At 36.0% G+C, this 22,414-nt stretch overlaps 1 protein-coding gene across 1 annotated transcript in view; it reads right to left on the bottom strand.

Annotated features, from left to right (window-relative positions):
* PPFIA2 (PTPRF interacting protein alpha 2) overlaps positions 1–22,414 on the bottom strand; it is a 286,176-nt gene that overhangs the window by 10,208 nt on the left and 253,554 nt on the right. Inside the window, exons 22-26 of the mRNA XM_041409731.1 lie at positions 9,104–9,185; positions 5,163–5,363; positions 3,065–3,127; positions 1,667–1,696; positions 23–198 (exon numbers count right to left, since the gene is read on the bottom strand). Coding sequence (XP_041265665.1) covers positions 23–198; positions 1,667–1,696; positions 3,065–3,127; positions 5,163–5,363; positions 9,104–9,185 — 552 coding nt within the window. The remainder of the gene's footprint in view (positions 1–22; positions 199–1,666; positions 1,697–3,064; positions 3,128–5,162; positions 5,364–9,103; positions 9,186–22,414) is intronic.

A 22,414-nucleotide genomic window follows, 5' to 3' on the forward strand; every position in this document is an offset into this window, starting at 1 on the left:
TGTAGTCTTTCTGCCAACATACCGATGAAAACTATCCACCATTTTTAGGTGCACACGCAGATCTTTCTTTGTCAGGTGGTCTAACATCCTCGCATCTACCAGGCATTCCATGAAATAACTTCGGTACTGAGGCAAGCCCAGGCTGGGGAGCCATTCGTTACCTATCCATTCATGGTTCATATCACCATAAGCCAGGGTCTACAGAGAGAAGAAATGGAGAGGGAAAATAAATTCTTGAGTTTGTTCAAGACTGCACCACAGCCTGAAAACACAATATGTCTCAAAGAAAAAAAAATCATGTTTAAAAAAAATTTGTAATTCTGGTTTTGCTTTTTTTTAACACTGGAAGAGGGAGCCACTGTGAGATATTTCTTATGGATAGCAGTTTTGCCTGTTGTGTATTGTTTTCTTATGTAAGTTTTAAGGAATTTTTTTTCAGTTTTGAGCTTTAAATGCAAGCAGACTTGTTACACAATCAAAATATGTGTGTTCCATTTCAATCAGTCTTATAGAATATTTATGCCAGGCAAACCCTGAACTGGTAATACAAACATGACTCCAGGTAATCCACTAAGGCTTGTTTCTGTTTGTAGGGAGAAAAATTTCATAAATAGTCTGATAATACTTCATGGCTACACACCTGAAGTTTTTTAGAGACTAAAAGTTAATTTCCATTGTTTGGCACTCAAGTTTACATATAAATGAGATATTTTCAGCTGTGAACAGTTTAAACCTAAATCCATCATATGTAGAGCTCAAGAAATTAATCGAGGTAGGAGCAAACCAGGTTCCTCCCAGAAACTTGTACCCAGGTTTCATTGTTCAGCTAAAATTCCACTAGGGTGAGGAAGGGACTATATGAAAATACCATGCATATGGACCTATTTTTATATGAACTGCCCTTTTAAGATGCAAAATAGATTTTTACATCTCCCTTTTGTTAATTATTTTGTATTACAAAACAGAACAGAGAACTAACAAATTGCAAATTTGTACTTAACAGGATCATGCTCAGGATCATTTTCAAGCCTAACTATGTCTTTGGTTTTGTTTTTAATGTCATAAACAAATGAATAACACAATTAATGCTGGATGGATATGTTATCTATGAGGGAAAATATACTCCCGTTACATCTCATTCTTGTGAGATTTTAAAGAGAAAAGGAATGTCATCAGTAAAGATAGGAAGATCATGTAAGTGTGCATATATTAGAGAGAAAAAGTTTAAAAATGTAGCTAATTGGCAGTTCTAAATAAATTATACTATAGTATTTGTAGACTGATAACTTGGGTGTGACTTATACAATTGTCCTAAAAAAAATTCGGTGTAGATTTTGGAAAGTTAGCTCACAAATTCATGGCATATTTAATTGTCCTATTCTGAAAAATGAGGAAAATTCTTACTCTCTAAAACTCTTAACACAGTTTTAGATGGGAGATAGAATATATCTCTGGAACTTAGTAATTCCTTTTGTGAAAAATATTCACAACGTATGTACCTATTTCTGCTTTACCTAAAACTGTCCAGAGAATATATTCTTTGAGAAGAACTCTAAAATATGTAAATCATAGTTCAGTCATTGAGATACTGTCATATATGCATATTGATGCACCCAATTACATTATTATCAACTTTCAGTTTAAAAAAGTCACGTGAAGATCATACCTGAGCCCAGCTGCCTTCTTCAGACTCTTTCTGCATTATCAACAGGAATCAGTTAGTAAAGCAGGTAAAAAGACAATAAAAATTAGTTATAAAAAGACGTGATTTTCATATGCATGTTAATGAAAATGAAGATATACACATAGAGGGCATGAATAAAATAACTCTGGCCAGTGGCAATTTCCTGGGCTAAACTACCTGGAAAATTACAAGACCAAAACCATAAAATGTGGCTGAGTTTTCAAGATAGAAAATCATTATATCTTGGTGAAATTTTACAGCATTATTTAAACACTCTTCATAGTTTCACAATTAAAACACAAACATTTACCTAAAAACTTGGGCATTAGGGATGTAGTTTTTTGTTTCTAATTTGATTTTGAAACATGAACAATAAAAAGATGTCTTCTTGAGAATGTATTGTAAGGGAGCTTTTCACATAACATTTTTTATGGAAAAATTATAGTTTTCTTGCTGGCCAGTTAAACAGGATCAACTCCTCAGTTCAGTGCTGTTATATTTGCATTTATCTTTACCAACAATAATAAAATTGGAAATGAGGTCAGTTTAAAAAAATATATATTTATGAGAATTGGCTTCCTTACTGCTGATGAGAAAACTTTAAATACTGTAACAAGAATAAACTTTGAAGAAATAATTCTTTATTGCATCAAAATTTAGCTCCAGAACCTCTCCCACCATTTGTGGATTGGGCTGACTATAAAGTTTGCCAAACTGAAGATAATTTTTTTCAGAGATCTCACTGGAACATTGCATCATGTTTCACAAGCACGTTTATGGAGTTATATGTTAACAACCAATACCTAAAATAACATATATTCCAAATTGAAATAAATAAAAAAAAAAAAAGTCTTAGTGTTAAGGGAGAGGTTTGACAAAAATCAGTAAATAAATTACACTCTCCATGCACCTGAAATCAAATATCATTAATACCCAAGTATGGACAAGAAAGACTGTTTTAATGGAAACATGAAGTTGTTTAATGCACCATTCTCAAGCCTTTTCTTTTTTCTTTCTATGTCAGCAAATACAAAACTCCATTTAGAAGAAGAGGGAGTCTATTACAGGGGAAATGTTGCACCTTTAACCGTGACAATTTCATTTCATTAAATGAGGTTTCACAGAGGCATTGAAACTGTTATGTACTCTAAAAGACTGGTTTTAGGGTCACACAATTTTTGTGATAGCAATACCATTTGTCAATGCTTTTGCTGAAAGATTATGTAACTGTTCTTTATATTCAATTTCATTACTCCCTACAACTTTCTAATGGCATGCTTTGGGTGCATCCTACAGAAGATGCACCCTTCCTGTGTTAAAACAGGAACAGGCCTATCCTCTTTTGGATAAAACCATTTAAGTGGAAGTGGAATGACTAACCGTTTTAGCTGGAGCAGCGAGATTTTCCATTTCTTCATGGGTCACCCAAACATTGCCTGAGGGCTACAGACAAGGCCCGCAGGAAGGCAGGTGGGATCCACATTAGGTAAGCAGTGGTAAAGAAGAAAGGCAGCACCACTGTAAGTTAACAGCGCATCACCATCAGCACAACCACGTTCTTGCCTCTACCGAGCTGCAACTAGAGACAACTTTAGACAACTTGGTTTGTATCTTTCATTAGCGGCTTCTGAACAGATGGGATGGAGTATTACAGCTAGAACTGATGGATGAAATCCGGCAGAGCACTGCCACAAAGGAAAAAATAATAATTAAAGCTGCATTTTATAAACAACTGGCAAGTGCAACCTTCCTTTAGCTCACAGCTCTGTGCGCAGGTAAGCTGTAGCTCCCAAAGATTTTCCAGCCTAAATATTCTGCACAAATCACATGCCCATATTGTAATCTAAATAATGAATACTTCTCCCATGTTTCTGTAAATCAAAATGTCGAAATAATTCACTTCTAAAACTATTCGTCCTCATCCTGTTGTTTTTCATCAAGTGATTACTTGGACAATGAGGAGAGTCAGGGAGGGAGCATGGATGTGTGCTATGTTTTCTGGAGCCCTGAGATAAATTACCTCCTTTGCTGAGAAAGAGGGGAAGCGGAAAGACTGAAGACTCAGAAATGCACATTCCAGGGCAGGGCAGCTTTGTTTGCACACAGGTACTCAGGCAGAATTATAAAAAACAAGGCGAAAGTATTCCCAATGATTTTAGTTTGAACATAGTATTTGCTCACTTTATAAGTATAAATGCTTTTATCCTTTGAAATATCCTCTTATGATTTTAAAATAAAAATTAATTTTTTGTAGTAATTCAAACATCATATTGAGTCTTTACTGCTTTACTTTGGTAAAATTCTCTACAATTCATAATATTACCATGGTAATGACACACAAAACTGTTTTCAGAGAAGAAAGTATCAGCGAACTACAATATTTAAAGAACATGAGCAATATGAAGATAAAATGGCAGTCAATAGCAATATTAGTGCTGTTCCCAGTTGCTTATGTAGCTCATAAAGGTATCTGAATTCTAATTTCCACCAAAAAATTCTCCATAAATCCAATGAAGACAACATATGACAAAATATAAATATTAACATAATCATAGTATTGCCTTTCTACTAGAACTCTGAGTTACACCACTTGAGTAGTAGTCTTTGTCCTTCACTTCTATGCCACGTTTGCCATCTGATCAAGCCTCTTTTTTATTAGTCTCCACTGCTTCTTGCATCTCCATTACCATCAGTATATTCAGCATTAAAATCTTCCCTTTTGCTATGTTGTTTATTTTTGTTCTCAAAAGTTTAGCCTATTTTTCCTGCTTTTTATATATAGCACATTCATTCTTACAGACCCCTGATCTATTTCCTTGCTCTTTTTGATATATTCCCCCTTCCTTTCAGACTTGTATCTCTGTGTATCTTTACTTGCTTCCCTCCTTTCTGCCACCACTTTCTCTTCCTTCCTCACTGAATGCACAGGCTCCACTTCCACTTTCCAGACACACCCCTCACACTTCCAATCACTGCTTCTCTTAAAAGCATGAAGAACCTAAAGCCAGCTGACTTGTATCAGATAATATTTGGAAGGGTGCAAAAACGGGGAATGGGAAAAAGACTCAAAAGAGCTGTGCTGCTACATGACCTCTCCCAACACCTGCCTTCCCTCCACCCCAAAAAAAGAAAGAAAGAAAGAAAGAGAACAAACAAAGAAAAAAGAAAAACACACTCTGATTAGGCTGGTACAGATGATTTGAAGGAAGAGAAAGGCAAAAATAAAGGCAAAATTACAAATAAGATGCTTGACACCGATTTGGATAACATCAAGGATAATCAAAACAATGACTTAAAAAAATAAGAATATCTGATAAAAAGAAAAACATCAGCAATCAACAATCAAGGAAGTGATGAACAGGTAGTCCACTGATTGTGAAGTGTGTGTTATCACAGAGCTACTCTGGTACTACAAAAGTTTTTCTGCAGACTGCTGTAAGGTGAAGTGGGAAGAAAAAGTTAGCTGAACAGGACTCACTGTTCTGGATGTTGGAGGTGCTGATGGACTTGTCAATGATACCATCTCCTGGATTGCTAATCGGAGTTTTAGGCGATGGAGAGGATTGCTGATTCCAATTTCTCTTTGAATCTCAGTATCGGACAAAGCAGACATGATAGCTCCACTCTTCACGTTGGCACGGCAGGCAGCGACATACCAGGCTGGCATCCCGAGCCAGAGCTGTCAAGAGAAAGCACATTTCATCCAAAGCATTGCTTCATCTCTCAAATGAAATTACAGTCATAGAATATCCTGAGCTGGAAGGGACCCACTGGCACAATCAAGTCCAACTCTTGGCTCTGCACAGAACAGCCTCAAGGATCACATCATGTACCAAGAGCGTTATCCAAAAGCTTCTAAAAATGTCAGATTTGGTGTCATGACCACTAATAACTAATTAATTAATGACAAATAATAAACAATTAATTGTCATGACACCTATCAGTATGAATAAGCATGGTAACACACATAAATGAGTATGAATATCATAGTCTTTAATAAAAAAAATTGTTTCAGAACCCTTGAAATTGCCATGATTTCATGTGAATTCTTTTTGCTTTTACTGTAATCAGAACTTTAAAGCAAGGCATGCTTTGAATTATTTTTAGAGCTGCCTCCATCCCCTGGGCTACTCCTTTCCCAGGTTTTAATGACCAAGTACTGGAACAAGTCAGTGTTACTGCCTACCTGATAATCTTATGTACAGAAAGTCATCTAAGAGGAATTAAGTAATTTTTTTGCTTTTGTACTAAAATGGCTTTCTCTTTTTTAACATGTTTTACCCAAGGCGCACAATCTTACATTTCTCAGCTTTTGTCTTCTGAGTAGAAATTAACCAAGCCCAGTTCAAATAATCAACCTATCAGGGACAGACTTTACAGTAAATTTGGGAACAGTCTGGCATGGTGTCACATCCCAGCTAGGAATACTGGTTAGGAGGTGCCTCAAAATGTGAGCACAGCTCCATCACCTATGGATTTAGAAGATATACACTTGTATGCTTTTATTCTCCTTATGTTAGTCTTCCTAGCCCAGGCCAGGAACACCCCCTTTCTTCATCACTTGTTCTTTCCTTGTAAGAGGACCTATTGAGTGTGAATAATTCTTGTTTTTCTCAGCTTTCTCATTTTATGCTGCCTCATTAATATGACTGTCAGTGTCTACAGCTCTTTTTTCCCAAAGGAGGTAATTTCATATCATACATGTGAGGTTTCTAATCATGCTATGAAGTACATTATGCTTAGCAAAGCCTGTGAGAAGAACATAAGCAGTGAATGCCACAATCACTGTGATTTTAGGGATAGCATAATGGAAAACAAAGACCTAGCTAGGTGCATCTCAAATAGGCCAGCACAATTAGCTGATTCTATTGGTTGTCATTTTTATTTTCTCTTAATAAAGTCTTACTAAAGGAGGACACAAGGTCAAGGAAATTCACCAAAAAATCTGGAAAGCAGTGATGAATTGAAAGGATTTTCATTTCACTTGACACAGTAGGGGGAAGAAGTATGTGGTTCTTAAGAAGTTTATATTTTATCTGGGAAATATTTCCATAAAAGACAGCTGTTAGATCACTTTTGTGTCACAGGGAAAACAGACTTGACTGTCAAGTTGCAGAAGGCTCAGTCAGGCTTTGAGTCCTGAAGTATCACAGAGGTTAAGAAATGACTGCATTGTTTGAGTAAGTCCTTCCCACTGATGGGATTAGCCTCCCCACAGTAGCCTCCATCCAATGCTAGTCTGAACCTAAAAACATGATCTGATTCCAAAAAACTGTTACAAAACAAAGTTTCATGAAAGAAAAAAAAAACAAAACACAAAACCCAAAAATTATGTAGATAACACCTAGCTGCACTTAAACAGCCATGAGAAAACCATGCATAGCTTTAAAATGTATTTCATCACCTAATTTATTTTAACATTAATTTTTTTTTCACACATGCGTTTGATAAGCAGAAGAGCATAAACACTGGGAGTTATTCACCTGCAGAAATAGATTAAACTTTTGCTGCTCATTACATAAATAATTCTTTAACAAAACAAGTAAATTCTTTAACAAAATAGCTGTCTAGCAGAAAGTGATGTTAGATGAACAGTCTCTAAAAAGAGAACAGAGAAATCATTCTAGACAGAGAACTCAGATATCAAAAGCAATATACTTTTCCGGAGTTAAGAAAACACAAAATTCTTAAAATATTTCTCAGCTGTGTCTGTGCTACATACAAACAACAAGAATAAAAGCTAAGGCTGAAAAGCCCTATAAATTTTGAAAATTTCACAATATACTTCTTAATTTTGAGTCTTTTTCTCCCGTAATATTTACTTTATTCTACAGTTGAAGTGACACGTATTATTCTTTAGGAGAGTACAGAATGCACACAGTGTCCATCTGCTGACTGAATGCACTGATGCTCACTGAATAAACACACTGCTCCTATCCTCATATCTTTTTGTCATCAGTATTCAATCTGCCCTGACTACAGTGACATCAACTTCCTGTTGAGCTCTCCTGTGCTACTGTCATCATATTCCCCAAGAACTTTATAGATCCTCATTTCTCTTTACAGCCCCTCTCCTAGACAGAGGGAAGCATATCCTATTTTTCAGAAAGTAATCAAGGGGAAAAAAGTAGGGCTTAACTTGTCAAAAACTGCTTGAGACTGCAGATCTCCTTGAAAGATGAGGGTATTGGTATGCAGAAATGATAGACTTTTGTATGTTCTTGTCTCCAGCAAATCAGCCTTTACTGTAATACTAAATATTTCTGACTGATATAGATCTGGTTACAGAACTCTTAAAGTCATATGAAAAAGCAAAGTAGCGGCCAAATTAAGGATTGTTCCATATTAACCGAGATTTATTGGGAATGAGGATTTAATCCTATTTTCCAAGGTCATATACAAATGCTTGTATTGCCTTTCTGCAGTTTTCATTTTGTATTTTTCATTAGGTACCTTCAGCAATTCCAATGTGAAGCAGAAATTTTGTGGACATTAGGTGCTTTCGTTTCTCATCTTTCCTTAATTCTCTAGCATATTTCTGTCAAAGGTTTGGAGAGGAATCTCTCTTTTCTGTTGAAGGGGAAAACTTTACAAGGCCTAACTGATGATCAATAGATGACAGCTAGAGCAGGCAGGAGAAAAGTTGTGAATACGTGGAGATGCTTGGTAGAGTAAGAAATAAGTGGTTGTTTGAGCCAACAAAGAGTTTGTATCTGCACTGAAGTGTCACAGCCTTGCCATGTAAAAGCGACTGTGGATTTGTGTAAGAGCACTTACTTTCTGCAGCCTTCTCCCCTTAGCATCTGTGTATGTTTTTCTTTAGTAGCTCCTTCACCTAAAACACTCATTGATTACTTTGTCAAAATTGATGACAGCTCTGCTGAATGTTTTTTCTTCTTGATTTCCAAAACCCATTGGTTTAGGTCCTCCATATAAAGGACAGCTCTCTGCACATTGGAGTTCAGATATGAAGGAACTGTCTGTCAAATCAGAGAGATTTCAACCTGGATCTCCTACAGTGCAGCTGAAAATGGTGAGAGGAACGCTTTTCTTCTCATTATGTTTTTAAAATGCAGAAAGCTACAAATTCTTCACATTTATTTAAAATTAGCACATCATTCTGCATAAAATGTCTGTAGAGTTCCTAGACATTAAGAGGCTGAGTAATTCAAAGATCAAAAAACTTTGGAATTCAAATGCATTTCTGGTCCTCGTCCTGCTGTGTAATTCTGTCTTGCTTTTTTCAGCTCTACTCTCTAATTTACACCATCCAGTGTCAAAACCCACGTAGTCCTGATGGCACAGCACACAGTGGGAGAGGAGGAGGCTCTAACAGTCTCTTTTAAGATTTGTAAGGACAAGCACACAGAAGCAGTCTCCAAATGTGACTAACATTTTCAAGTTGTGGCCAACACTTACCTCCAGCCAGGCAACCACTGTTGGTCCATCCCACTGCGCAAAAGGCAAACCTTTTCTCCGAGCCTCTTCCAGAAGTTCATGTCTAAAAATGGATCAAGAAATGGTAAATATGTGGAGTTATGTGTTGGGACAAAAAGATTCGACTCTGCCTTTTTGTGAAGGGTAATAAAGTGAAGCACAATGACAGGCATAGAAAAAGCACAGAACACACCAGTTAACAATACAGCTCTTTCTCCTGTTGAATGTACCCTCAATCTATTCCCAATTGTTCATTTTTTCTGACATCCTTTTAAACCCCTAACATACAAAAGGTGAGGTTTCTGTCTCTTCTTTAGCCAAAGCAATAAAAAAATCGGTATACCCTATAAAAAAGGGGTATCAAAACAGACATTGCTGAAGAGAAAACTGAGGGACTCCTGAGTCTAACTTAGCTCTGATCTGCGAATGACTCAGTAAGGCCCAGAACTGGCAACTTCTAGACATGAACTAAGCATGGATGTAATGCAGCTGGATCTGAGGTGTTTGTGTTTGAAAAACTAAGCCAGCTGTAGCAGCTATGCACAGCACTAGGGTCTGTGCAGTACAGCTATTCTGTACCTTAAATACACCATCTCTGGCTATTTAAGAGTTGATTGTATCTTTGGTAGTTCCATGTTTGGATGTTTTTAATTATTGATTATATTTAAAAGAATTCTATATGGTTTACTGGTGCATATTTTTATAATTATAGAATTGCTGTGATTTCTCAATTTTATATATATACATAGATGTCTCTCTACTGAGTTGATCAAATACCAATACAACTCCTGTATCTGCAGTTTTTCTGGACTAAAACTGGTGTATATGTAAAACATCATTCTCAAAGCTTAATTGATACTTTTAATATGGCTGTATTCAATATTTGGTATAGTTACATATAAACTAGTCAGCTAGACTACCACGAAAATTCTCTATATTAAAAACATTCAGCTATTTTACCAGACATTTCCACTGTGGTGATGGTTTAGAAAAACCAGTCCTTCAAATGTCTTTTTTTTCCTGGTATTTAACAGCATGTTTTCAGCTGCCTCCCACTGAGCAAAACACAAAAGAATGCTCTCTGCAACAAGCTGTAGTGAAAAACAAATTAAACAAGGACTATGCTAATGTAGTATTAAAATTTTCTTACATTCCCAAATAACAAGAAAATCTTGGAATTATGGCTTCAATTTTTTTCTGTCCTCCTTTATTACTACAGCCTTTGTGGTTCAGTTATCCCTTGACAATTCATCACCGCCTCAGCAGCCTTCCAAATAAATGTACTATAAAATCACAGCAGATAAAAGCAATGGAGTGATTTTACTTGTAAGGAGTAGTCTTTGGGGATTTTTGTATTGCCAAGGGGCCACACTGAGTGAATTTGGCTTCAGCAGAAAACGGAACTCAGATAATAGATTTTGCACACAGGTTTAAATCCCTGTCTCTGAATATTTATAGAAAGGAAGCTGCTTTATTTTCTGAGTTTATGCTGTAGTAATACATAACATTACAAATACTTGACAGCATTACTGAAATTGATACAGCTTCTCCTCCCACACAGCCTTTGCAGCAGACCTTTCCTTTGTCACTTGGATATCCCAAGCCACTGTGGAGCTATCCTTGATGTCTGTGAAAGCATAACCCTTAGTAAAACAAGAAGTTGCTCACTGGGTACAGGAACAGCCAGCTACCTTCAGCAGCTGGTGGGGATGCAGGAATGCCATATTCCCAGGGAGATAAGTAGTGAATGCCTATGAAAGGTATTCACCTGCCTGCTTAGGAGAGCAGAATTAAGGCATGGCCAGACTTGGCCACATCCCAGCTACCTGTGGATGAGGTATTTAGGTTGCAAGCCTTTCCTCAGGGCTGGTTCTGCAGGTGCTACAGCAGTGCTGTACCTCCCTCAGATGCAGGGTTGCAGAATTCCTGCTGCTACCGGGTCTGAAAGATGGCATGACCATCCTTAGGGATACACAAGTTTTTAGGAGTGCCCCTGCCTCACCTGGCCACTTTTGGTGTCCCATGGCAGAGCATGGGCTGCACAAAACCCTGTACAATGTGCTCCTTCCCTACAACCAGCCCAAGCCTGGGGAACAGCCCCTTCTGAAGCTGGGAGACCATCCCTGGAGGAACCTGATCCCAGAGTTTCTTTTATCTGAGTATTCTCTTAAATTATCCCAGCTGAATGAGCAGGGCTGGTTAACATGTGGAGTAGAAAAGGAGCTCATGGCTTTGAGGGTCACTGGCCTTCCTTGCTTGTGTTAATCTCCTCCGCTGAGCAGGAAAGCAGCAGTGCCTGCACTACAAGGAAGTGGGAAGGAAGTCTTGGGCTCCTGGATTTGGTGTTAAACCTCTGTGTGGCTTCAGGAACTGAAGCCTGAAGAAGAGGCATTGGCACTTTAAGGTCTCACTTCCATGAAAAACTTAGTTCCTTTACACTGGAATTACAAAGTACATATTTCTAGGGAGTTTTCTGTGACTTTGCAATGTCTGTACCAGCCCGAGGCTTGGTGTGGAGGCTTACAATTATTCCAGTGATTCTCAAACCAACAGATTCTCCCAGAGTGGGAAAGCACTTCTGTTACTTCAGAGGAAGTCTGGCTCACTAAAGTGAAAGAGCTAAAAGAAAACAGAGCTGTGGTTACTGATTTAAGCTCAAGAAAATGGGGGCAGGCCAGAAATGAGATGCCATGAATGTGTGTGTGTGTGTGTATGTATGTATATATATATATATATATATATATATGCGCTATATATATATATATATATTTGGCTATAGCGCATATATATATATATATATGCGCTATAGCCAAAGCCTTCCGTTTGATAAACATAATCCAAAAGGTCTTTGCATGTAGAAGGAAATTGCTTTGCATGTAGAAGGAATTGGAAATACTTTTAGCATAAAGATAAAAATCCTGTACTCAGACGTGCACATGAATTATAGCCATTATAAGGGTTGTGCATCACTCATTGATACAGAAGAATAGTAAAAGGACTTTTATAATATTTTTCTTGCCTTAAAAAGAATTTAATGCTTAAAAACTTATAATTTCTTCCTTAGATTATTCTTATGAGCAGCATTGCAATATTAAAGTTTATTGAAATTATAATTTATTTTTGGAGTATTAGTCTTTGACTACTTAATACAAACTAGGAGATCTGTGAAACCTGAACCTTCAGGCCTTCAAATATGAACTTTAAAAGCCAAAACTAAACCCAGAATTTCTATTTTTTCACTAAGAGATACATTCTTTAGTTTGCAGTCAGTGAGAACTCTAATGAATTGTGTGTTTTGGGTCTTTTTTGGTAATATGAACTAGCACTATAGAAAAAAAATCCACTTTTCCATTAAGTTAAAAGTATCACGTAGGAAAAAATATGCACTGTTTTGACCAATTATGCAAATCAACTAAAAAATTAATCCAGTGACCTGCCTGTTTTGGAATAGAGAACAATATTTTAGAATGGACAGGATGTTATCTACAATTGTCCTTATGGGGATAGTCACTGGCTTCCCAAAAACAGAAGAACCCCAAAGCAAAATATTGGTAACTGCGGTTCAGTTTTCCTTCTAAAAACATACAGCTGATCACAGGAGAAAGAAGGGACAAGTACCCCAGAGCTTATCACTTCCTCTTCCCTTCATTACAAATACAGGGTTTGGGGGATCATGAGAAGCATTATACAGACACTCTAATTTAAAAGGTTTTTTGCAGGGATTTTCCCCTCAGACTTTTTCAGAAGAGTACTCCATGTTAAAATGCGTCCATGTTGCATTGGCGAGGAGGAAGGGAATTAAAATGCAATTATTTCCATGCTTGCTTAGGTTTCTGGCAGCATATGAAAACAAGCTGATAAGGAAAAATTGACATTAATTAGGCATTAATAGAAATGACATTATTTTTCAGATAGGGGTTTAAACCACTTACTACCACTGGAATGAATTCCAAATTAAAACCATATTTTTTAAAGATAGTATTATTACTGCTAAAGAACAAAATCCTCTTCCTGGAGATATTGTGGGAGTAACTGGAATATGCTATTTAAAATATATCATTACTCTGAGCCTGGTTTTGAAAAGTCTGGAAAATTCATCATCTGTTTGTTGAACATCAACTGTTGAACATCAACTGTTCAACATCAATCCAAAACTGAGAAATACTTTGTGTGTTTTAGGGAGTGCCACATAAAGTGGGCTGTTTTCACATTATTTATCAAAGACAGTAAAGAAAAGTCACATAATGTCATGTTGTGTTGTGAAGCTGTGTGTTGGAGAAGCAGAGTTGCCTCCCTAGCACTGACTTCTGATGTTTAGTCCTCCCGAAAATGACTTGCTAAGGACACTGTTAACACTGGGCCATTTGCCTCAGCACCACTCATCCACAGCCAGGTACAACTAACTGCCCAGATCAACCCAAAAACCTGAGAGCACAACTGTCTCTTAACATGGGGACTTCTGAATGCTTCAAAAATCTCTTTGACAGGAGAAGTACATGGAAGCAATAGGAAGGCAGAAAAAAATGAGTGAAATTATGTTACTGTCCTGCAAATCTACTTCATGTGTATTCTCTCATACCAGGGAAATTCTAGCTCTGTATCAGCAGCTGTCATCAATTCACTGCAGAAAGCCCAAGGAACTTTATTAAAAACATTAATAATCTTTAAATAGAATTAGTGTAGGAAGTTAATGCTGTCTTGATTAAAGTGTGTCATTCAGTGGCATTTGATTTTCTTCATGAAGACAAGGCTGCCCCCCATGAAGCAAACAAGCAAAGACAGCTTAGGATTTCTCACACAGATAATGCAAACACTCTGTGCAATACACGACATCCAGACATTGTCTTGATGAAACGTAAACAATATTTCAACACAGATCTTCATATTTCTGCAAGTAATAGGATTTACTCTGATATCTAATAGGGTTCATGTGAAAAGACCTCAGGGATATTATACTGCATAAAATATATAATGTCTCTTAATTAAAACATAATCATAAATATGAGATAAATTGAAGAGGAGTCACAGTGAAGTCAAGAGCCAGATCACGTTTGTAAAACACAAGCAGAATTGATTTAAAAATTTGGTGAATGGGTAATTTAGATTGTGAAATGGCCTTTAGTCACAGACATTTTCTCAAACAGAAAACAGATTGAAGTTTTTACCTAGCAGGTCCTCTGATTATGAACTGACATTATTATGGTTATTGTTATCACCAATATTAAAATGTTTCATTTACAACAAAGTACTGTACATAATAGGTTTCTAGAAGAGAACCAGACAGAAAAGACAGACCAAATATACTGCATTTATCTGAGTAATCCTGTGACTTCAAGGTAAGATTAAACACATCTGCCACTTGAATCTAACATACATTCAAAGTCTGAAAAAAAACAGGAGACAGGATTTCTAATGAATTAAACTGGAATTAGATTTTATCCTTTCTATTGTCATTTGCTAAATATTCACAACATGCCAGAATCCTGTAACTCAGGACATTGCATGAAAAATAGGAGTTGAATTTGTATAAGTTAATAGTATGTAATAAAAATATCAAGTTACATTTTATATATATGTATTTTCTGCAAGACTATAAACAGATTTAAAGCAGGAAGTGGAGTGGGAGGTTGGGGAGAAACTCAAGAGTTCATATTGCCACACAATGCCGATTTAATTTAATCTGAAAGGATCCAACTGACTTAAAGACTGCACTAATTAAAATCTATGCCAGATCCTGTTTGAACTTTGACGTTTAAGTGATCTGGATTTTAAATTATTTGAAACCCTCATTCTTGTTTCTGATATCAAATATCAGGTCAGACTGGAAACAATGGACAAAATTTAATCTCCAATATTTTACAAAATGTTTTGTATTCAACTTTAAGAAGTTTTCGGAAAAAAATGACTGAAATACAGAAATCAAGATGCAAGTAATAAAAGAATATTTTTAAGTCTATAAAATAAGGAAGAATAAATTCCACAGTATCCCAGACTAAAGGCTAACAGTGCTGTGGATATTCCATGCTAGGTGTTCATTTAAGCTGTATGCAAACTGAAGGGCAGCATTCTTTTTTTCTGAAGATATTTTTAGGCTAAGTGAAGCACATTCAGGAATGGATGAGATAGACCCTGACAAATAGATCTTCAGAGGGCTAGTATTAAAAACCAAATAAAACAGTTGTGAAATAGACTTACATAATAGATAGTCTTGTGTGTATTGTACCACATTAGAGACCCTCAGTGTTCCCAGGCTGATCAAATGTTATCAAATATATTTTTATAAAGCAATTCCATAATCACATACTCTAAATTAATGTGGTAACCCTTGTTCAAAATTAAGTTTTGAATCCTTTCACCTACTGAAATTTCCTCCTTAAGTCTGCAAATTCTTATTCAAGAAGGAATAGTATTTCTACAATAGATCAAAGAGATGAAGATTTTAAACTTGATATCGGGTTAATTACAAAAACCAAAACAAACAAGAAAATGAACTGGTGAAAGAGAAAACAGTAAAATTATATGCACAAATAAAATATTTTTGCATATATGTTTGCTTTGAAACAGCATGAGTGTTCAAACAGAAAAAAAAATTTGAGTACTCTGTAAAGCTTTTTGTGATTTAATTAAACAATCTATGCCTTAACATCATTTGTTAAACTCATAATTTTTCCACTCAGATGTCTTTGTAATTCTGGACTTTAGACCTCCCAAAAAGTGTTTATTTTTAAAAAAATGAGAAAAGTTATCTCCAAGTAGTTAACTCATTATGTTAAGCACTTCAGGAGCAAGTCCTGACCTAAATTTGTGTATGCTTTCAAGGTTTACTGTTATTCTGAATACTTTGAAAGCTTTTTTTTTTTTTTTTTTATGGATGCAGTTTTGGTTTTCTGCATGGATTTGTTACATAAGATTCACAGAAAAACAAAAAAAGTAGGAATAAAACATAGAAAATAAACATGGTGCTGAAGATTAATATGTTCAGCAACCATGGAATTTTAACTTACCCAGATATGCTTTTCATGAGATGAAGAGAGATGAATGGAAAAAAAAAAAAGCACATAAATGTTAATGAACATATAGTAGTCCATAAAAAAAATAAATAGTATGATAGATAAAACAATATCACCATTATAACTACAGAAATGTTTGTAAGTGGTCTTTCAATGCTTTAGAAGACTTAAGTGCTCTTGTGAGGAGCAGATGAAATTGTCAAAATGATATTTTCATTAAACTCATAGTGGCTGTTTATTAGGTACCACTCAGCACAGCACATCTTCCATCAACAATACATATTCTTGCCAAAGATCTGTAAACACAGCGAATGTGGAGTAGGTTTTCAAATCAAAGCGTTTTGCTTAGATTTGAATAATTTCATAAGGGTTTTTGTAGAACTCTAAAAATCTTGAAAATCCCAAACCTGTGGATTTAACCAAATTACCACAGATACACAGTAAAACTGAGTGGACTACATACCAAGATTTACTTTTCTATGTGCACTTTAATAATATTTTAACAAAATATCTCATAGCAATCAAAAATTACCTAGAATTGGTTGTAAAATTTTAGTTTTACAGTTTTAATGTGAATGAGGAATTTTTTCATTTCAGCAGTCACACTAACACTGTATCAGTAGCAACAATGTTATGAATGATTTGCCCTCTAGGTAACCTATTATTGCCAATATAATAGGTACAGTCTATGGAAGAGAAAGTGGGATTGCTGTAGTCATTGCTGATAATAAACTTTCTACATCATCCATTAACTGCCATCATAAAAAAGAAAATTATAGGCCTGAATGAAACCCAGACACCTCGAAATATTACATTTCTATTAACAAATTATTTACAGAGATCTAAAAATGCTTGGTAGATATAGCTGTAATAAATGTGAGATGAAAAACCTTTGCTGTGTTTAATTAAAAAGAGGTTAGGTTGCAGACATTTCAGTCAGTTCAGAAGGGCGCTGTTTTTGAGGTCTTCAGTTTTGCTTTCATGTGTGCAAGATCAGCAAAACAGCTGGGAGAGAGGAGAGAAAGTGCAACACAGAAAAGTAGATGGAAACAAATGACAAATTTATACACAAGAAGTTTAAGACAGGGTTAAAGAAGGGAAGGACAACAAAGGCATATAATATCAGTAAAGTACTAGGGAACTATTAAAAAAATTACCAAATCTGATGAAAGTAGGACTAGAATTGAATATGCATTCATGATTCATCCTCATTTTCTACTGAGCTAATTGTAAACATTGATGTAATCACCTTTGCTGAAAAAGCTTTTAATTTTGATTCTTCTGCAGTATATTGAAGCAGAACTGCTGTTTGTTGTATTTTCCACTGAGTACAATGGCTATGTGTAGAGAGAAACAGGGGGATTGATTGGAATGTAAGTAATTTTCTTGTAGCTTTAATGAGCTGGCACTTTGCAGTCACTTGGGGACAACTGGGGACAATTTATGGGACCTGAAGGCCATGATAGGAGTAGAAGATCAAGGGACGTTGTCCTAGGTTAAAATATTGATATATATTCTATTCCCATCCTCAAGAGCTGCTGAAACCAGGAGGGGCATTGTTTCTTCCTTATCTCCTGTTAATGGGCCCATCAGTGCCTTTCCCCATGACTCAGAGAGAACTCCCTGCAGGAGCCATTTCTGTTTAATGGCCCCACCACATGGCTCACAGAATGATAGCTGTGAGATGCTCTGCCCGGGGAGGGGAGCTAAGCATCCCCACCTGGATATAATCTGGGGTTTGGGACAGAACAGTCAGGCTTTCCATTGGATTCCCAGAGGAACGGGTGTCTTTTCCAATGGATCTTCAGAGGAAGGCTATGCCCGTTCTACGGGATCCCTGCTCCAACAGAACCACATCTGCCACTCCAGGAGGACTGCAGCCACCAATCCAACTGGACTGCTACCAACACCCTGACCAACAGGGTGTCAGGTTGGGTTCTGACTTTGTCAGTGCTTTTTCTTTTGTATTATTGCATGTATTTTAGTTTTCTTTTCCCTTTTCCTTATAAATTGTATTTCTGACTTGGAGTCTCTTACTGGCTTTGCTTTCAAACCAGAACAGGCATTCTGTCACTCCCTGAGCATCTTGTTGGAGAATAATAAAATACAGCAGAGAAAAATGGACTTTTAACTCTAGGTTTTACCTAGAATTAAAATACCCTAAACTTTTTGGGTATTTTTATGGTTTTTTTTGTTTGTTTGTTTTGTTTTGTTTTTTTTTGTCATAAAACAAATTTATTGCTATTTTATTACATTTTCCTTAGATATATATTAATATAAAAGTTGTGTAGAATTTTTTTACTCTGTTGTGTTTTCCCCATTCTTCCTTTAAATCCTAATTTTACAGTTAATCTGATAGGATACTTACATCTGCTGGAAATACTTACATCTACTTGTTTAGAAAGCCAGCTGCATGCACCAGGATATAAGCTTATATTTATCCAGAAGTTCCAAATTGCAATGGATAGACTTACACATGTAGATAAGATAGGGACTAGAGCCTTGGGGGGTTTATGTTTGATTAAAAACTTGCCATTTTCTGATACAAATATGCTTATCTTTTAGGAGGAAGGGAATTTTAAAAACTTGGCAAAGGATAAAAAATACTATTTTTATAGAAGTATTATTTAAAAAATTAAAATATTTTAAAAATATGAGTTAGATATAGAAAAAAAATGTTGTATCATCTTTTCCATCATCAGAATAATCTAAGTAAGGTTAAATAATCCTCTGCAAAATAAATACCCATTTATCTTTACATTTATAATGCTAAAAAGGCTCCAAGTATTAATGTAAGAACAAGACACGTTTTTAATACTGCAAAAGCTTTGACTGACTAATGATTTGAAAGTGTTCCAGTTAAAATATTTTCTAAAGGAATTCAGTTTAAAAATAAATTTAATCTTTATGTTTCTCCAAGACTAGTCACTGATCTAGCCAAGAGAAAACCACACTGCACACAGCAGACAATCCTAAACTGCGTATCAGAACACTGGACACCTCCCCTTCCTCCACCAGAATGCGAAAAGAGAAACACAATTTGCTAGAAAGGGAGGAAAAACTAAAGATCGGGCTAAAAGCTACTAACAACATCTGTGAGTTTTTCATAGATAAAATAGGAAGGAATGAAATTAAATGCAAAACTTGAATTTTCCTGAAGATTCAGAAAATAAGAGACTGGGGGTGAAAAAACATTGTATTAAGAGCTACATCAAAAAATAAATTGCATATGTTTAGGATACAATGGTGCTTAATATGCATTAAGTGTATAGGAACATTAGGGTGTTCTTTCTGTGCCATCTACCTAATTAATCCATTTGGATTAATTTTCTAAAATGTGTGCAATTAAAAAAATCATTAGAAACAGCTATTTGCATACTGCAGAGGACAGAGATTATTTGTAGTCACAAATACACTACATCAAATTCTAATTGCACTTGCATCCATGAAACCTAATTAATTAACCTAATTAAATGGGCATCATGTGGATTCAAAAGCAATTACACGATAACTGCAGTGTTCCAAACAAAACGGTCCACAGTATTCCACAAAATAGTCTACCTAAATAATTTTTCAAGTTGCTTGTTGGCAGAGATCTAAAACTTGGATTTTCCCAGTAAAAAAATTAAAAAAAAAGTTTATCAAGTGAACTTATCAACATTTATCATTCTTTTTTTCCCCTAAGTAGAAAGGTAGTGAATCCAACATGCTCTTCTGTTCACATGATGTTCCTGCCGTTTAACAGCAATCAGCTGAGACGTAACAGCATTGTAATTCGCTCTGCAAAGTTAATTATAAGGCTATGAATACTAAGAATTTATTTTTTATATATGATAATTGTTTAGGTCCTGATTTTCAAGGGTTTTTTCATGTATGTAAGCACATGTACATGTCCTGGCACATCAACGCTCTTCTGCAACGCACCTGAAGCCAGGAACCTGTATCTGGCAAACACAAACCTCTAGCTGTGGTGTAAATCCTCCCAAAAACAGGTTCTTGGGAAAGAATGGTTTACTTCGATTTTCCTTGGAAAACATAAACCTCACATCTTAAGCTTGTTTTGGAAATACGGAATTAATAGATTCTTGTCCAGAGTCAAATTAAAGAAAACTGAAGAAAAAAGTGAGGCTCAAGCACTGCTCTTGACTCATATTAATACACTGGGGCATTTATCAGCTTCTGGACTCAGGTCCTGCCATCATGATCCAGAATAGCTGGCTCACATGTGACTTCTTTTTCAGGGTTTTTTGTAAAAATTTTTATAAAATATACAATTATAAAATAATTTGTCTTTGGGATTGCTGCAGAAAGGATGGCAGAAGCCAATCTCCCACTGCACCAGCAGCATGCAAAAGGTCAAACCACCTCTGAGTGACAACCCAGGACTACAGAGCACTTAAATGTCTCTCAAACCTCCTTATGGTGGTGCCTCAGAGGGGATACAATCAGCACATCCTGTGAAATGTCAGTGACTATGACCAATTATTACACACTTTCCTGCAACATATGATATGTATACATCTTGTATTTCTCCAGGGACAATTATTTGCTGCTACTTTGCATATTGTAGCAGATCAAATCAAACATTACGTTTGAGAAGGGTCCCTGGCAGTTGGGGCTGTACTACACTGTAAAAAAAAAAGACTCTTTAGAGCTGTATTTGCCACCAGTGAAGCTTTTAGGTATGGGAAATTTGACATTATTTCTGAGCAAAACTGTGGATAAGGAGAAAGCAATTGATGCTCACTTGGATAGGTATAGCAAAAAGGAAGCAAACACAACTCTATTTGTTGATAATATTTCAAGTTTGGCTGAGTTCATTGTTAAAGACTATGTTCATAAAGGTCTCATAATGGCATTCTAGTGTAAAAGACAGTAAAACATTTATACAGCTTCTCTTAAGTGCCTTAATTTTTAACCTGAGGTCAGTGGAGATATGCATTTTTAAGGGGAATACACTTCATTTTAGCCACAGTGTTATCTACTCATTTTTTGATTCATGAATTGTCTTGTGGGACACACACTGATCAACTTCTCCTGTTCCAGAGGACACTATGACTCTACCTGAACCTTTCAGGAACATTCACACATTGCAACAGGAACTGGACTGACCTGAACTTCCTGTCCTGGGTCCTGGCTTGGGCTATCATGGCAAACCTGTGTGAATGCCAAGGCCAAGTCATTGTGCACAGTTTGCACAACACCCACAGAGGATGATGTCATGAACATATGAGATAGTCTGTACACAGTCACCCAGAATGGTAGCTGGAGTCAACTACAAAATTCAGAATTGGAAATTAGGTGTTTTCCAGAGGGAGACTGGTTAATCACTAAGAAAAAAAGTACTAGGAGAAAGGGTCTGTTCTTCAGTTTTGCCTCCTGGAGAGTTTATCTTAATGGTTTAGAGGAGTGCAAACTCATTAAATCATTGATGGGGTTGAATGTAACTATGACAGATGGTATCTGGGCCACTAATAATTCTAGTCCTAAACCCTTGTTTTCTTAAACAAGGGTTCTTTAGGCAAACAGGCTCTAAAAGTTCAGGCAAAAGGCAGAAGATTCTATACACAAAACATCACCACATTTTATATAGAACAAGTGAAGTGAAATACAAAGTCTAGTTAAAATTATAAAAAATAAGCAGGTATACAGCCCAACATCACTTAATTTCACAAAACAATGAATCACACCTTAAACACTTTAAATACCCCTTACCCTCACCTTTTGTTGCTTAGAACAGCGTGCTCAATTTACAAATAGTAAGACCTAAAAAGTTTCAGTATTAACCAGAACTGTCATTTATTTAATGTTGAGAGTAAACATCTATGGATGAGTCAGGCAACTTAAATTCATCTTTTCAGCTTGTAAGAGATGTTTGGTATAATTTAAAAATTCTACACAGCTTCCTTAATTTCTCTTTTTCATGCCTTAGGAGTAAGGCTTGTTCCTAATAGATCTACTGTAATAACCAAATTTTGGATGAATAGAGACCCTTGTTGGAGGTTTATAAATGTCTAGCATATCATTGAGACAAACTGTTAATTACATTTTAATGATGTCTAAGCAGTCAATTGAAACTGAAAGAAATTTTACATCTAAATAGCATCTTCCAAACAAGAAGCAGGGAAACCTTGACATTTAGGTTAATGACACTATAATCACCAGAGAGAGAATTGGTCTCCAAAATTACCACACTCTCTCATTAAACTTTTCAGAGTGAAATGTTTTATTCAGTACCTGATTCCATGCAAACAAACAGGGCTAAAGCACCATAACACACTGC

The sequence above is a fragment of the Onychostruthus taczanowskii genome, unplaced genomic scaffold (genome assembly GCF_017590055.1).
Source record: "Onychostruthus taczanowskii isolate IOZ18803 unplaced genomic scaffold, ASM1759005v1 scaffold31, whole genome shotgun sequence".
NCBI classification, from domain to species: Eukaryota; Metazoa; Chordata; class Aves; order Passeriformes; family Passeridae; genus Onychostruthus; species Onychostruthus taczanowskii.